The sequence below is a fragment of the Ictalurus furcatus genome, chromosome 14 (assembly GCF_023375685.1).
Source record: "Ictalurus furcatus strain D&B chromosome 14, Billie_1.0, whole genome shotgun sequence".
In the NCBI taxonomy this organism is placed as follows: Eukaryota; Metazoa; Chordata; class Actinopteri; order Siluriformes; family Ictaluridae; genus Ictalurus; species Ictalurus furcatus.
The window spans coordinates 25510994-25529516 of record NC_071268.1 but is presented as its reverse complement, the minus strand read 5'-3'; the positions used below and the strand labels follow the sequence as shown (position 1 = coordinate 25529516).

General features: G+C 40.7%; 1 protein-coding gene across 1 annotated transcript in view; it reads right to left on the bottom strand.

The window, feature by feature from the left end:
* Positions 1-2451: 2451 nt before the first annotated feature.
* The window catches only part of LOC128617820 (ectonucleotide pyrophosphatase/phosphodiesterase family member 2), a 29422-nt gene continuing 13350 nt past the window's right edge, over positions 2452-18523 (bottom strand). The window contains exons 10-25 of the mRNA XM_053640984.1: positions 18316-18381; positions 18140-18212; positions 17735-17843; positions 16553-16675; positions 16413-16444; positions 16169-16296; positions 15954-16023; positions 15784-15871; positions 15090-15262; positions 12214-12271; positions 11950-12089; positions 11382-11517; positions 11127-11204; positions 9934-10066; positions 9622-9775; positions 2452-5930 (exon numbers count right to left, since the gene is read on the bottom strand). Of these exons, the coding sequence (XP_053496959.1) occupies positions 5760-5930; positions 9622-9775; positions 9934-10066; positions 11127-11204; positions 11382-11517; positions 11950-12089; positions 12214-12271; positions 15090-15262; positions 15784-15871; positions 15954-16023; positions 16169-16296; positions 16413-16444; positions 16553-16675; positions 17735-17843; positions 18140-18212; positions 18316-18381 (1732 nt within the window). The 3' untranslated portion in view covers positions 2452-5759. The remainder of the gene's footprint in view (positions 5931-9621; positions 9776-9933; positions 10067-11126; positions 11205-11381; positions 11518-11949; positions 12090-12213; positions 12272-15089; positions 15263-15783; positions 15872-15953; positions 16024-16168; positions 16297-16412; positions 16445-16552; positions 16676-17734; positions 17844-18139; positions 18213-18315; positions 18382-18523) is intronic.

The following is an 18523-nucleotide window of genomic DNA, read 5'->3' as shown; positions in this document are numbered from 1 at the left end:
ACAAACAAACAAAGATAATACAGCCACATTTGCATGTGATTTCAATTCCTACTGAAATTCATGTGGCTCATGGTGGCACGCTCTCTGTGGGTTCTCTCTCCGGCTTCCTCCGACCTCCCAAATCCTGATGGTAGGTGGATTAGCAACTCGAAATTCCCTCATGTCCAGTGTTCCTTTAATAGGCTCTGGATTCACTGTGACTCTAACCAGTATAAAGTGGTTACTGAACATGAATGAATGATGAAATGAGTGAATGGCATGCAAGTATTCCCCACTGGAAGGCCACCCTAGAGGGTACCCAGAGGGTATTATGTTTTCTCACATGTGGGCATTTCATCACGTTTTTCCATTTGAAGGGCAGCCATTAGGGCAGTTTATCACGCTTTCTCCACTGCAACGCCACCCTAGAGGGCAATTTATCATGTTTTATCTTTCATAAGGGCACCCTAGAGGGCACTTCCACTGACCTTTCTGTCAACCATGGGGCCACCTGTGCAAAGTCTTATAGTCCGAAGAATACAATAATACACCGATATCACACGCACTGATGTAATTTACAATAAAAAGATAACAGGATCAAGTCCATTTTGGGGTTAGAGTTTTATTGAAGTGTGCTAAGGCTTTAATGCGTTAGATAAGAAAGTCTGATGTAAACAAAGCCGTGTTTCAGTTAAAGTGCGAACGCAGCACGAGGTTCGACCTGCTGTGCTAATTGTCCATTGGGGAGACACTTTTTACTTCAGAAAATGAGGACCGCATAATCGAAAGAAAAGTGTGCAGCGTGACATCCATTATAATTTATACAGAAAACAAGATAAAGCTACAGACTTTCTTACAAATAAAACACAGCAGGAGACGAGGTGGATCATGTGTAGACCTGTGAACACATACCTGTGTGGGTGGACCAAAAGAGGAAAGTGTCCTCATAACCGCCATGTTTTTAGAAAATAAATCAAGTTTTTACACAAAAAAAAAAAAATTTAAAAGAGGCAAAAGATTTTCTTTGTTAAGCGTTAGAGTGACGTTGAAATCAACATGGGGTCTTTCAGAGTTGTTGTTTTTTTTTAACCTGTTACTTAGTGTTATGGACGCTGACATGATACTACGGTATATATGAAAGAAGAAATACTTTTGGATATATTCTTTATTTTAATTTGGCAGTTTATGACGTGAACACGATCGAACATTTACGATGACCCATATCCACGCAAAACGTAGTGATCATTCAATTAACCGCTCTCTAGAACCATATATCCAGCTTGTGGAAGTGTGTCTTGCTCTGCAGCAGGAGCTTATTAGAAGCAAACATGGTTCGTCAGTGGGTTTTTGGCTGTGTGTCCTCCAACACACCTTTTCCAACCCTACACTGGCGGAGAAAGAAAACATGGTTGTAGTTTATTCGTTTTGAACAGGATGGAATTGGCAGTTTTGCATCTTCGGACACTTCAATGGTGGAATATTTCGCTTCTTCTGACGGAGTGCGAACCGGACTATATGTTTTCACAACGTCAGAGCTTCTCGTCAGAAAGATTCAATAAAAATCTCGTTATTCTCTTTGCTGCTCTCCATATTTAGCTATCTCGCTAAGCTACCGTCGGTTTTGTTTAGATTTGGCATTTCTTTAGTGTATCTTGAATGCTATTGGCTGTTGTGTAAGTCAGTCAAGCCCTTCAACATGATGTCACCCTCGCGTCCCGTTTCAGAAAGAAATACGTCGACACATTAAAGTTAAGAAGCCATTTTCTGAGGACTTTAAGTGTCTGTTTAGGTATAGTAGTGAATATAGGGACTAAACTATAACGTGTTGAAGCGTGTTAAAGTGACATGTAATAATTTTCTAAAGCTTTATAATATCTTGCATCATAATGCATTAATGCAAAGGACTACATGTCTGATGTTTTCTTTATTTTGTTTGCACTGGAGCATTATGGAAGTCTGCCCCCCCCTCCCCCTCCTTTTATTTTGGGCTCATTTACTTGCTGGAAAGAAAATTGGCAAGCTTGATGCAGAGATGAAGCCCAAACACACATCGGACGCCAAACATGCCATGGCTAGTCAACTACACACGGGAACGTCGTGTACCGTACATTTTATTTCTGGCCGAATTGTTCCTTTAAGCTTCTGTGCTGATCATAATAAACATCACGTGAGACACTGTACTCAGTACTTGTTCCTAATAATAATGCTCCTACACACATAAGAGTTTATAATCTGATTGTAAAAGTATGTATCTAATAGTGTGTATTACTTTATATGGTATGTATGCTGTAAAATGAATGGACACAATTTCTTGTAAGTAAAGATCATTTACCGCTTCATTATCAGAAGCTTTTCATTTATGCTAGCATTACCAAGTAAAGATAGGGCATGTCTTATCTTTGGAATTTGGTGCCACAGACACACACACACACACACACACACATACATATACAAGTTCCAACTGATCCGATCCTAGACATAGACAGATTTTTATTTTTTTTAATTATTTATTTACCCAGTATAGCTGTTATGGTCAGTGAATTTTCTTTCACGTCAGGCAAAAAAGAAACAGTGTCACTATCATCACTTGTGGCAATTCTAATGTTCATTTATTATATATTGGGTTAGTCTTACTAGCATTTCAAACTAGCATCCCTAAATCGACATTTTTATAAAACCACACATCTAGAACGTAGCCATAATAATATTTCTGTACAGTGGGCGTTTGTGACAGGTGTATGGGAATGAACACGTGGACAGATGCAGGACGTAAATATATTGCTAGCTGGCCTCTTAACGTCTTAATCACATGCAGGTAAGAGATCATTTATCATGTTCGCTATACTCACGGTGTAGCACACAATTGCAATTCCAGTCAGATCAAGTGGTTGAATGAAATCAGCTTTAAAATAAGTTGAAATAAAATCTATGAATTAGTTTTGCTGCATGACAGATGAAAGTTTGAATAGTACATTCACAAATGTACATTAATTGGCCTGTCTTGTAGCTAACATGTTTTAACAATCATACTAGTAAATTTAATGATATAATTCATTCCCATGGTTACATTTATCTAGCTAATGTGATGCAACTGAACAGGCAGCATATGTAAGTCGCTAGCTGGTATTAGTCATTATATATCACAAGTCACCAGAACATCTGCAATGCACCTTGGGATGGATTCTACAAGACTCTGGAACTGTGATAAACCTTGTTCTTCCAAAATGATATTCTCTCGGTTGGTGTTTCGAGGATGGGAGCGGAGAGTGCTTTCTAAAATGTCGTTCTAAAAATCTCACAGATTTTCAACACAGATGTTCTGCTGAGATCTGGTGACGGATAAGGCATTTCTCTACATCTTCATAGAGCAGTGAATGGATTTTCCAGCAATGAACTGTTTTTCTATTGAGGGAGTACGTGCACTGTTACTATAATAGCTCTCTCTATGTAGTGTGAAGTGTCACAGCGAAACTTTGGACTGATCACCTTTATCCTATGATGAAACATTTCTATTCTGATAGGAGTTGTTTTGTCCAGGATGACTCCGCCCCCATCCACAGGATGAAAATGATGTAAAATCATATCCCCTTCACAGTCACCAGATCGCAACCCAATTGCACGCCTACGGGACATTACGGTGCGCCATGTTAGACAGCGCTCTCACCACCGTCAAACACCGACGAATATATTCTTTTCACTGAAAGTGAATTTAATGAAAAAGTATTAGAACGTGGTTACTCTGACTGCGCAATGCTTTTACAAATATAGGCTAAGTGTTTGGCTTGAAGCTTAAATTGTCCTAATGGTGTATGTAGAAGTCATTACAGTGGATAAATTTAGCTTGAAGACATCATCCTGAACAGATATGTGGAAACTCTGTAGGAAACATTAGCTATCTAGCTAGCTTTTCTGGTTCATTTGCATTTTAAAACAAAAGATATTGACACCATCATGCTGCCATTGTCAGACCCTTCAGTAAGGCCCTAAACACACTCCAGGGATGCAGAGACCCTGTATACTGACCCTAACGTCCTAACAAGCTGGGGTATGGATTTCTCCGTACTATATGTGCATATTTCACAATAAAAGCTTTCTTCAAACCCTATTGTACCTGGATCGTTAGCATTTACAGGTGCTACAAAAGATACTGTCTACACCGATCAGCCATAACATTAAAACCACCTGCCTAACCACCTGCCTCTGAACCATCAAGGCATGGACTCCACAAGTCCTCTGAAGGTATGCTGTGGTATCTGGCACCAAGATCCTTTAAGTCCTGTAAGTTGTGAGGTGGGCCTCCATGGATTAGACTTGTCTGTCCAGAACATCCAACACACGCTCGATTGGATTTGGGATCTGGGAAATTTGATGCCAAGTGAACTCTTTGTCATGTTCCTCAAACCGTTCCTGAACAATTTTTGCAGTGTAGCAGGGCGCATTATCCTTCTGAAAGAGGCCACTGCTGTTAGGGAATATCATTGCCATGGGTCTGCAACAATGTTTAGGTAGGTGGTATGTATCAAAAGTAACATCCACATGAAAGCCAGGACCCAAGGTTTCCCAGCAGAACATTGCCCAGTGCATCAAACTCCCTCCGCCGGCTCGCCTTCCTCCCATAGAGCATCCAAGTGCCATCCCATCTCCACAAGACCTGCCGTTTTGGAGATGCTCTGACCCAGTCTTCTAGCCATCACAATTTGTCCTTTGTCAAAGTTTCTCAGATACTTACGCTTGCCCATTTTTCCTGCTTCCAACACATCAATTTTAAGAACTCTCTGTTCACTTGCTGCCTAATAAATATATCCCACCCCTTGCCAGGTGCCACTGTAATGAGATAATCAATGTTATTCAATTAACCTGTCAGTGCTTTTAATGTTATGGCTGATCAGTGTATACAAACTTGTAGTGTAAACCCAAGCTAAAGAGCTATAAAGTTCTGACTGCAATCCTGCAGAGCTTCCTCTTCAGTTAAAGGAGCCATTTGGAATGAGCAGATTAACTGAAAAAATATATATTTATACCTATAGTAAATCATATAATCTCAAAGATAGTATGTTAGAAAAATTGATTCGCAATATTATTTATAATATAATGTAATGTTGTGCGGTGGATATCAGTAGCGTCTTCTTTTTTTAAGATGTCTGTTTACATTTTTCTGGCCTGGAAATTAGCTTCCTCTCACAAGGCATACACAGTTTCAACAAAGAGGGTGGGGCCAGCTGGTGGAAAAGGGGGAAGGTTGTCATTTTTTTTTTTTTTTTTTAACTTTGCAATTGTGAGTCACCCCACAGCCAGCAGATGGCGGTAGTGCTATTTTAAGAATACGTAAACATTAAAATTTCGCAAACACATTATTGTAGTAACATTGTAAACTATGATGAAAAGGACTATGGTACATGCCTTGCTGGGGGTTATCTGTAGGGGAATGTTACTATGTGGTAACATTATTATCACAGTAAACTGGAGCAATGAGCGCCAAATAAATCCTCTCCACATGCTAGCAAACACATGCTAACAAACTGTTAACTTACAACACACACACACACACACACACACACACACACACATACAAAGATACTCACAATAACGCAATGTGTTTCACGCTCTAAACAGATATATTTAGTGAGTCTAAAGTTGAACTGTTTGAAACATTGTACCATCATTATTTTGTTTGAAATGAACAATAAATATGAGAAACTGTATAAAAACTATACACCTAATCATCAGTGGATCCAGGAAGAGAGGTGATGTGGTGTTTAGTGATGTTGCTCCACCAGGTGTTAGACGTTTTCCTCGAAAGTGTGCAGATAGGTTTTCAGCGTGAGTGTGTTTGTGTAGGGCAGCGTGACAGAGCGGTAGAAATCGAGTCCGGTGAGCAGTTCCACGTCACGTACGCGAGCCGTGTGAGTGCGCAGGATCTCCTCCACCCAGCGAGACGGCTCATCCGAACTCTGAGAAGCAAAGTGCAGCAGAGGTCAGAGGTCAGACATGGAGTTTTGCTAGAATGATGGCAGAATTTTAGCTCAGTAGTTATTATTGAAACATATCTCCACTGAGATTCTGAAGCAGCCATTACGTGAGAAAATGGTAGCAAACTCGGATCAGATTTAAACCGCGTCCGTACACAGTCCTTATTGAGATACATATTCAGTCCATGGCTCTATGATCAGACCAAAGTTCAGGTGTGATTTTATTTGTTCACTTGTTTCAGTGCTTGCTTCAATCCTGCACCCACAAATCTCTCAACACACGTGTACCAATAATAACTGCAAAAGCATCATTATACACCTCCTGGCTGGCTCACCAATCATTCAATATATAAACGGATCCTTGTAGGTCATGCAGCTCCTGGCTGACTCACCTATAATTAGATTTTGTTGTCTAAAATCTACTTATACTTCAGCTTAGTCACAGCTGTATAAAAGTAAACATCTGGCCTTTAACCCTCTTACCCCGTATGGCCGAAAAACCGGCTTGCCCGTCTTTGATCTATTCCCGTAAGGACGATATACCGGCTTGGTCGTCTATGCCAAATACCCATAAGGCCGATATAGTGGCTTTACGGTGTAAACATTATCCCCGTAAGGCCGGTGTACTGGCATTACTCTGCTATGATTCCTTACTTATTTGATTATTATTTTTTAACCCGGAAGGTTGATGACATCATGACGTCACGACGTGATTACGTTATTATGCCGGCATTACGATGAAGATCCAAGCGTGAATATTGGTGTACTAGTAGAAGTGAACTAAAAATGCCAAAGCGAAAAGCTAATCGTGTTCCAGCTAAAGTTACACCTACAGTGAACACAGGTACATCTAAAACTGTGAAAAAAAGAAAACGTACACAGTTACACAGGCGAGAGCGAGGATTCTAGATAGTGACAGCAGTGAAAGTTCAGGCGATGTTGAAACCGAAACCGAAACTGATAGAGACGCAGACTCTCCTGATTCAGACCCTGATCCGTCTTCATCTTCAGCATCAACCAGTGCGACTGACACTGCAGGGGTCTGGAGTCATAACCTGACCATCTCTGTGCATTCGTGAAAACACTACCTGCTGGTCTGATTATCACCAGAAACTTGACTTTTGGCGCTAAAATGCATTTATTTATTTATTTATTTATTATTTACTTGAATTTATTCAAAGGCATTGACCACGCTGATGCTCGTATGGTACTTCTAAATGAGTAGAAGGATTTTAGTGAGCATTTTTCGTCATTTCTCTAGTTAAGAATTGTGCTCTAAGTGGAGTAAAAACACTGAACTGCTTCAGTTTCAAAGTAATATTACACAAATACATTATTATAAGTTGTTTCAAGGCCTAAAAATGTTCAAATTAAAATGTTGATTTTGGGGCCAATTTTGGCCTGGGAACTCAGGGTTGGCGTGCTGTTTCTCTGGGGAATATAGGGTTGTGGGACATAATACTGTGGGAACTAAGGGGTAAGAGGGTTAAAAATCAGATTCATATTGATTTGAAAAAGTCAGATACTTTCAGCATTGGTCCTAATCAGAGAATATAAGATACATGACTGCGCATTGAGATCATGTATATTATTTATGTGTTAATAATCATACTTCATGGCGTTGCCCATTAAACTGTTTGTTCTTCTCCCACCTCTCATCACAGTGGCACAACTGGCAGCTTCTCCAGAACAAATATTCTTCTAAACAGAGACTTTTAATGTGAAAGTAGTCATAAAGGATGTCTATAAATGGCTGATAGTAGTGCCGGTCCTGTGGGATAAAAAGTTTAAAACCTGCCAACATTTTACAACCTTTTTATTTACAGAAAATCAAAACGATTTGGTTTTGCTTATGAGGTTAACGTTATTGTTGTGGTAACTGAGGCCTGTAAGGCACCGTTATTCTGTTCCACACAAGAGAGGCCTGCTGCCCCGACAGCTGGATACAGTTATCCAATAAAGTCTGGTCAATTATTTTTAGAAAGTTCTTCTCACATGCTTCCCAGCTTCAAATAACATCTGGTCAGGGAACATCTGCTCTTGCTGATTATACCTTTAATTTCTGCTCTTGATCTGCTGATTATACCTTTAATTTCTGCTCTTGATCTGCTGATTATACCTTTAATTTCTGCTCTTGATCTGCTGATTATACCTTTAATTTCTGCTCTTGCTGATTGTAGCTTTAAATGTCTGCCTTGTGGCGAATATATTATTAACCCTCTTAAGTCAAATTTGAATATCGTTAACATACACGAAAGTCTTCACCCCATCCCCATGAGATTGTGAGTGCAATCAATCAATTGCGACTCAGTGATATCACCAAATTGTTGGTTTCTTCTTTTGGGATGCTTTTCCAGGCTTTTCCCGCAGCCTCTTTCAGTTGCTGTTTGTTCCGGGGTGGGGGTGGTCTTGGATTCTCCCTTCAGTAGCCTCTTCAGGAGGTTAGATGTGGGTGATTGTCTTGGCCAATCTAAAATCTTCCAGTTTTCCCCCTGATGGAGTCCTTTGTTGAGTTGGCAGTGTGTTTTGGATCACGGTCTTGCTGCATGATGAAGTTCCTCCCAATTCATTTGGATGCATTTCTCTGTAAACTGGCAGACAAAATGTTCCTCTAAACTTCTGAATTCATTCTGCTGGAACCAGCATGAGTTGCATCATCAGTAAAGATGTGAGATAGTGAGCCCGTTCCAGAAGCAGTCATGCAAGCCCAAGCCTTGACACTACTGTACCTCCACCTTCTTTCACAGATGAGCTTCAATGTTCTAGATCATGAGTAGATTATTTCTTTCTCCACACTTTGACCTTTTCATCACTTTGGTAGAGGTTAATCTTGGTGCCAGAACTGGTTCATCTCATCTCTGTGTTTCTTTACGGATCTGGCTTTCCGATTCTTACTGCTGATGAGTGGTTTGCATCTTGTGGTATATTTCTGCACTCCAAGTCTTCGAATGGTGGATCGTGATACTTTCACCTCTACCCTGTGGAGGTTATTGGTGAGGTCACTGACTGTTGTTTTTGGGGTGGGGTTTTTTTCACAGCTCTCACAATGCTCTGAGAATTATGCTTCATGAACCGTAGCACACAAAGTTTCCATGGAAACAGTTTCCATAGAAAAGTAGTGACTTTTATGTGCAAGCAAGGTAATTCAGGGCTGAAACTGTTTCTCTGGAAACGCTGTGTATTACATAAAGTTTTTATGGCCCTTTCCCAGCACTGAGTATCCAATAAACATCTCCTTACAGAAAACTACACCGCATCAATGATTACACACATTACTTAATCGATTTATAACAAGAGTCCGGTATAAAATTCCCCGTGTAAGTTGCTACTATAGACATGCTCAAGCATTAGAATAAGTTCATATATAAAATATAAACCTACTACTGTCATAGAAAATGAAACAACACCTTCTGACCAATCAGAACGGACGATTCAACAAAGCTGTTGTTAAAAAAATTGCTAATGAGATGCTTTGTATTACAATACTAGCTTAATGTTTCTTAAGATCGTATCCTTGACCATAAGCATAACGTTAACTCCAATAACCAAAATCTAAAAGTTTTATTTTTATCTAGCCATGACATATCTGAAGTATCACTCCTGGAAAGATGACTAAAGATAAAGAGATAGAGATATGTGTGTGTGTGTGTGTGTGTGTGTTTGTGAGACTAACATTGCAACTTTCTGAGTTATCTGGCCGATGATGGAGGATGAAGGACACCGGTGAAATGGCTCCATCGCACTCCTCCACTGTTGTGTTCTCTTCCTCACAGCTCGTTATTATCACGTAGAAATGAGTAGGGACCGGGGCAGAGTCACCTGCATGTCTACAGCACACACACACACGTACACACACACATATATTTATGTGTGTGAACGAACATAAGAATGGGTAACACATTGTTAAATTAATAAATTGTTTAATGATTAATGTTTTACCATCCACAGGTGTGTGTGTGTGTGTGTATATGTGTATGTTTCTTACTCTTTGATTTTCTCCACCGTGTCTCTGAGTCCATCAAAGTCATAGTCAAATATGGGTCCGGTCACAACATTAATGCTGTTCCTCTCTTCACTATAGCGCTTCAATACTGTCATCTGCAGGTAGTTCCATATTCCTGCACACACACACACACACACACACACCAGAGTGAGGAGGATGTCTATTACGCTTGATCTGGTACTCTGCTCCATGCTTCTGTTGATATTACTGAAATGATGTCCAGCGCATTTTGACCCAAGAGTAACACGGTGGAATCAAAGTGTACAAAATGGCGACTGTTTGTAAATCGGGAAAGAAAAAAAAACAGTTTATATTCCTGTCCTTTTTCCTCCATCTGTTATTTACACTTCCACCTGCCGTCAAGATGACTACCAATCAAGATATTATTTCTATCACTAAGAACAAACGAATATCAGATACCCTGAGCAGCCATTACATCAGCCTACACTTTCTAGTAGAGGTGTAACGATGCCTCGCGATATAAAAATGTATCACAATTCGATTAATTATGCATGTAATGCAGTTGCACTGTTTGAACACCAGAGGTGCCAATCTGCAAAGAGAATTCAAATATATATAGAACGAGCTCGGTGGTCACATGATCACATTCTTTCATGGCGAGCCTGCAAGACGTGCACTTGTGAAGTCTGATAGCCCGATAGCTCCGGATTGCAACGACCGGAGCGTAACACATTATACAGTTACACAACCATGTGATAATGGTTAATAAGACCTCTTCAGTAGCTTTCAAACAACACTAGAGGACACGGAGAGCAGGCATTTTAGCCTACTTTGGAGCTCTATTTCTGCTATGGAGCTCATGTTTCACAAATATATTATATTAAGTATATTAAGATACATTGAGCCTGTTGTACATTTTGTTTACAATATTAAACCTCTATTCATAGCCATTTTTGATGTATTTAGTTTTATACAGACAAAAATAGCGCATTGTTTTGCATAGTTCATGATTCAAAAATGAAAAAAAAAAAGTCTTTTCAGTCAGAATATTTCTTCATTCAGATTTTGTTCAAAATATTCTGTGAATCGAATCGAATCATGTATCGTTACAATCTTACTTTCAAGGTGTAAAACTGTATCACTGTATCCTATCTGTCACAATATATTAAACTGGAGCGCTACTGGTGGATTTACACATTGAAAGCTATACTCACTCTTAAAGACAGGGTAAATGGGCACTGTGTTGGTGATCAGTGAAGCATCATATCTGGATTCAGGAGTGATGGACAAACCTGTGGAGAAACGACAAACAAGAACCACGGTCATCTATAGTTCAGTCACTGAATATACTGGGCACATTGTTTCCTTTGTTCAGATGCCTAGTCTCTTTCCTCTGGGCTTAGATATCTAATGACCTTTAAGCTTTAAGCGTGTGTGTGTGTAAGAGAGAGAGAGAGAGACACACTAACCAGGCGGGTACAGGAATCCACGGATGATCTTGTGCTCCTGGTTGTTGGAGTCGCAGGTCGGTGTGTGTTTGGGAGGAATTCGGACGTCCGCTCTTACACACTCTGAGCCCGGAAGAGGTGTTGCAGTGCTCTCTATCTGCAGAGATAAACAGAACATACACACTCACGCACAATATTGTGCATACAGAGAACAGTATGATGAGGTCAGCACCGACATACACTCACATTACAGCTTTAATTCATTATATAAACAACAAATTTGAACAACTATCATACAGTAGATACTAAATCATTATTTCACATGCACCACATTTAGCTGCAGCCTCACACACTGTCTTGATTGAGCAAGCCAGAGGACACAGTGGTGAGAAAAATACTCTGACATGATATGTGGAAGAAGCCTTGACCGTGAAAGCAGTATACGTACATAACGAACACAGGTCTGTGCAAAAGTTTGCGTACCCTTCTTCAAAAAATGAAGAAAATAAGAACGAAAAATGCGTTTTCATGTCACATGGTATAGAGCGTGTGCAAGAGTGTAGGATTGTACTGTAGGTGTGATTTGTACCTGTGGTGTGATGGTGAATGCTGTCCACAGAGGCATGCGCAGCTCGTAACTGTACGCTCCGACGTAGTCCGAGTGCTGCAGTAAAGAGTACGAAGTCTGGAACAAAACGGCGGGCCGGCCGAACGGCAGGTGGGTGACATCTACAACACACACTCGGCAATGAGTCTTGCGTGTGGTTTTATGAAATGACTGCTGTGAAAGAATTCCTCACACATCAGTAACGAATTAAGTCTGCGTCTTGTTCGGTACGATAGAGGGCTTAACTGTTTAACGAAGCAGCTCCTTCTGCGGGCAATCCATCAGTGCTCTCTTCGATCATATTCTGTGGGAGATCGACAGAGAAAAACGTTCCAATGTTAGCAGTGTGTATGTGAGCGGCGGCGTACAAACGTCCTCCGGTGATCCGATGATGGTGGAGATGGTGTAAGAATTAGCCCTTTGGCTGGGTGTTTTGAAATTCGAAGAATTGTTTGTCAACTGTTTGGCCAAAACAGAACAGAACCCAACCCACACACACACACACACACAAGAATATATATTATTAATTTAGGACTGTAGTTTAATTCAGTACTTTTTGTGAATCCATACAAAAATAATGCATAAGTACTTAAACTCCAGTCCTAAATTAATAATCAAAACTCTTTCACTGCACCTTGTGGTTTCTGTTACTCGCTGCCTTTAGACATATTATTTTACTTTTGATCGTAGTGTTTTAACTAGACATTACAGATCTTACTCGCGCTACACTCTGTATCACCGCCTCTGCATCGCGCGTGAGGAGCAACGCGGCCTCGTTACTAACACATCACTCCCGTTATAATAAAGAACAGAAGTTACACTGCAAGCGCGCAAATACAGCATATAATGACGATAAACTTGAATTAAATGAAACCTTTTAAGCAGTTCGCGCCCGCATCACTGTCAGGCTTCCGTGCTACACAAACGCCACTTTATAAAGTTTATAAATCTTCTCGGCGGTGTTTAATATAAAATGTACCCCTGCCTTAGAGGACTTAGAGGTCGCACACGTTCTTCCTCAGTCACGTGACGATTACGCCTCCGTCTGATGAGGACTGAGGTCACGTTGGGAATAAAAGGTAAGTCAGCGTCGGTGACTCTGAAGCTAAAGCTAGCGGTATCGCATTACGTGCGTGTGACGTCATGCGTCGTCGATTAGGAACTGGCTTATACTTCCGGTTAGTAAAAACCCTCTAGTGTTCCATTTGAGACGATATTACCTTTCTAAAATTCACGCACTACGCGGTAGAGTACGTAGTATATAGTGCATAGTGTAAGTACATAGTGTATAGTACAGTGCATAGTGTAAGTGTATAGTACTTCATTTGGGACACAACTTTAGTATTTACTCTCCGAAGCGTGTTTTCTTAACCGATGTAACGTAATGAGTAAATCTCCACCGTGCCGCGCAGACCAACTAATCCACAATGAGATTCGATGACGATTTTCATAATCGATTATTATCGATTTTATCGATTAGTTGTTGCAACTCTAGTCTGAATGCTCGATTCTGATTGGCTGGAAGGTGTGCATTCAAACCGTATAATGCACAGGGAGTTCCAGTCAGTCTAATCACCGTTCTAAACGAATGCGCCGCCTATAAACAAGTGTGACCGTAGTAACATACGGTTCCACGTAACTCGCAGCTTCGTTATTAGTAGAGACGCGGCACAGACGCAGCTAAATCTCTCTAATAGAACAATTGATTATAATTCATTCAATAAATGTAATCTTATCGCACTACTTTATCTCAGTGTATGATTTAGAGCGGGCAGAATTCTAGCTCTAAAGACCCATATATGAAATAACTAACAAAAATAACGTCATTATTGGTCACATATACGTTACAGCACAGTGAAATTATCTTCTTCGAATATCCCAGCATGCTAGGGAGGTCGGGTCAGAGCGCAGGGTCAGCCATGATAGAGAGCCCCTGGAGCAGAGAGGGTTAAGGGCCTTGCTCAAGGGCTCAACAGTGGCAGCCACGACCTTCTGATCAGTAACTGAAAGCCTTAACGGCTAAGCGACCACTGCCCCATTAACTGACACTAATTTGATACTTTCAGTCGAATTATGTGCTGCAAACATCAACGACAGCTTTAACTTGTCAATGCCGTCAAGTGACCATGGTATAAGCGGGATAATCCGCGGCTAGGTGTGCATTACACGGTTTTAACGTACTCCGCTTCGTGTCAGGTGGTTCTTTGCCTCCACGTTGTGCATTAAAACCATGTAATGCACACCTAGCTGTGGATTATCCCTTACTTATACCAGTTTAAACTGCAGTTTAGGAAAATTAACATATTTAACGTAACACAAAAAGTGGCTAAGTGGTGCAATCAGAGCGACACGAACCAATTGTGGGCATCTGTGATCTCATGTGGAAGAGGGCAACCAGCACTTTCCTCTAAGTCGCCCTGTGATGCAGCAGTTCAAAACCATGCACTGGCTTCACGTGGCTCAGAGGAACCGCATGCCTGCTTTCATGTTCCCTATTTAGTAGCTACAGTGTGATGGAGTAAAGCTGCCAGTGGGTGGAAACTGACTAAACTGACTGAGTAAAAATCCAAAATATAGTGTCCAGAATGATTTTTAATTATCGCATGAAGCTACCTGAAATGCTCCGAGGGACACGAGTACTTTCATAACGGTAAAAGTCGGATTCCTTCTTAATGACCGTAGACAGTTACATTTATTTACAAGATGATATTGTGCTGAGACACAGGTCCAAACAGCACTGTTCACACACACACACACACACACACACACACACACACACACACACACACAAACATCACCTTTTTATTATTCTTTTTATTATAAAAGGCAGCTTAGGATTGAACCCTGAGGCATGCCTCAATTCCCCTGCAACTCCGAGACCTCGACACTGAGCGTGAGTTCATTATTTATTATTGCTCAGAACTATCTCCACATGACACCTGAACCCTCTGTAAGAGCAATGTCTGAAACTGTGCATTTTATCGTCATAATATTGGTGTCTCAGACGAGAATAACTGGAACGTGGATAAAGGTCTACTAAGCCCCACATGCTCAATACTGTTATAAATGAATAAATGAGCTCTGCATGTGTGTGTGTGTGTGTGTGTGTGTGTGTGTGAGACCTCATCATCACAGCTGCAGCCCAGGTTGTAGGGTAGTGAAGTTTCAGCAGGCTCTAGAGGTTCTGGTGATGTCACTTCCTCCGGCTGTATGGGCTTGTAAGGAGGGTCTTTAAGCACGGAGTTCAGACTGCCGTGTGTGCCATTATTAGGTGCAGGAGTCAAGCCCAGGAGGTCTACACACACACAAACAGTATTTTAATATTATTTTAACGTTCACACTGTTAAGTAGATCACCATTCTATGCAAATTAGATATGATGCGGTAAAGTGACACATCAAAAGGACTGGCTCGAACGATCCATCTGACCAATCCAACGGTTCTTGTGGTCTGACGTTTCTTCAGTTCCCCACTCACAGCTTTAGTACCTACCTGCATTTAGTTCGTATTACCTGTTTAGAATAACATACAACTGTGGTTTCGTCTTATCGCGTCATATCTAAATTGTATATAGAGACGTTACGAAGAAAAATAAAGCTTGTAAAGAAGTAGCAGAGCTCGTTGGTGCCTCTGGTGAGTGAATTATTTCGTTTGTGTAGTTTGCAGTAGAAGCTAAAAAAAAAAGAAGAAAGAACATGAAAACAACAGTAGCCCTCTCTACACACACAAAGAACACCAGCGACTTGCCACTGGCTTGTATGAACACTGGGAAAGTGGTCTAGAAAAGGTCATAGGCATGACGGATATTAAATCTCACCACACATGACGTTGTAAAGCTCAATATTCTCAAACGGAGGTACTTCCGTCCTGAACTTGAAGCTCGGTCCGTATCCCAGAAAGATGGTCTGTGAAGAGGAAAAGGAGGACAATCAGCTCGAGAAGTGGTTTATTAGGGCATCACATTTGTGTCGAACTGAACACACTCACCTGCATGCTGCTGATTTTGTTATCAAAGCCGTGATCGCCAAAGTAGCCACAGCTGCCAGGTAACCGGTTCCTGCAACACACAGCACCTTTAACATCAACCACATCTTCACACTGTCTTACATACTTATATAGATGTGCATAATGTGGTTGTCACGCACATTAATACACACACACACACACACACACACACACACACAGAGATCCCCAGTACATACATGGCTACGAGCCACTTCCTCTCCATGAGCAGGTGCACGTCCTCTATCCTGCGGTTGTTGGCATAGTGCAGCCGTTTGGGCAGATGCTGCTTCAGATAGGTCTTAAAGTGCTGATTGGGCATCTTACACTGCAAGACAGAACACACAAACACACACACACACACACACACACACAGCGAGATGCAATGGGGCAATCAAAAACATGACTTAACACAGAATGAGATCTAAAACATTCTACACTTACGGTTAAATTGGCTGCAAGTTCTTTTGGGTCGTCTGAAAAAGAAAATATATGGCTTGGTAAGTAGGATAACTATTTATTATATATGTATATATATGTATGTGTGTGTGTGTGTGTGTGTGTGTGTTTGTAGTGTCCCTCACATGGCACGCTCTGGTTTTTGGGACGCAGTCTCCCAGATGATCCCGGGATGAGTGTGAACTCATTAACGTTTAGTCCGTATGAGCTGAGATACTCTGTACGATCACAGTGGGCCTCCTCCATTCCTTCTCTCACACACACACACACACACACACACACACACACACACACACACACACATAATTATGAAGCTGAACCGTTGTATATGTGTGCGCAGTGTACTGTGTGCGTTACGTATGAAGCTGAACCAGTGTATAGGCATTGTATAAGCAGGTGTGTATAAGTGTGTGTAGATGTGTATAAGTGTGTGTAGATGTGTATAAGTGTATATCGGTGTGTATCAGTGTGTATAGGTGTGTATCAGTGTGTACAAGTGTATATAGGTGGGTATATAGGTGGGTATCAGTGTATATAGGTGTGTATAAGTGGGTATAAGTGTATATAGGTGTGTATAGGTGTATATAAGTGTATATAGGTGTGTATCAGTGTGTATAAGTGTATATAGGTGTGTATCAGTATATATAGGTGTGTATAAGTGGGTATAAGTGTATATAGGTGTGTATCAGTATATATAGGTGTGTATAGGTGTGTATAAGTGGGTATAAGTGTATATAGGTGTGTATAAGTGGGTATAAGTGTATATAGGTGTGTATAGGTGTATATAAGTGTATATAGGTGTGTATCAGTGTGTATAAGTGTATATAGGTGTGTATCAGTATATATAGGTGTATATAGGTGTGTATAAGTGTGTATAGAGGTGGGTATAAGTGTGTATATAGGTGGGTATAAGTGTGTATAGGTGTGTATCAATGTGTATAGGTGTATATGTGTGGGTATAAGTGTATATAGGTGTGTATAAGTGTATATAGGTGGGTATAAGTGTATATAGGTGTGTATAAGTGTATACAGGTGTGTATAAGTGTATATAGGTGTGTATAGGTGTGTATAAGTGTGTATAGGTGTATATAGGTGGGTATAAGTGTGTATATAGATGGGTATAAGTGTGTATAGGTGTGTATCAATGTGTATAGGTGTATATATGTGGGTATAAGTGTATATAGGTGTGTATAAGTGTATATAGGTGGGTATAAGTGTATATAGGTGTGTATAAGTGTATATAGGTGTGTATAAGTGTATATAGGTGGGTATAAGTGTATACAGGTGTGTATAGGTGTGTGTAGTACCGTGATCGCCCACTATGATGACATTTACACAGCGGTGCAGGTTCATCTGTTTCAGACCGTTCATCAGTTGACCGATGATGTTATCAATTTCTCTTAGCGGGTTATCCAGCTATCCAGTACACACACACACACACACACACACACACACACACAGGAACACGTATGTAAACCAAGCACATTTTCTGTGTGTGTGTGTGTGTGTATATATATTTATATATATATTCATTTTAGAGTGTTAAATTAGCCACATTACTGTAATATTGCTTGTTTTTAAAATCTAGTTATCTAGTTAAAGGTCCCATGAATGTAATATATGTACAGTGACATGATTTCATGTAACAGTGTAGTTTCATGCTTCAGATCATGTGATTTGTGCAGTTCGTGAAATAACTGTGCTGATCTTACCTCGTTGCTGAGTGGCCCCAGTCTGTGGCCGAACGCATCAGGCTGCTCCGAGTGGACCGCATACACATACGGCCTGAGAACAACACACTGGCTTTATCATCCATGTGCAACACTAATTTCAGTGTTCAGTGTACTCTTCTAATGTGGTCAAGTACGTATGAAAGCAGATGGCTGACCTTTCATCATCAGGCAGGTGGAGCCAACTTAGCATGGTCAGGATCCTTCTCTCCAGTGGAATCACCCTACACACAGAGAGGATTTATTCGACCTTGAAAATAAAACAAAGGCTTCTCTGTGTCGACCAGCAGACGTTGACATCACACACATCTGAGCACTCAACATTCCGTAATGGGCATTACAGTACTCGCCCTACTGTCTAGTGCA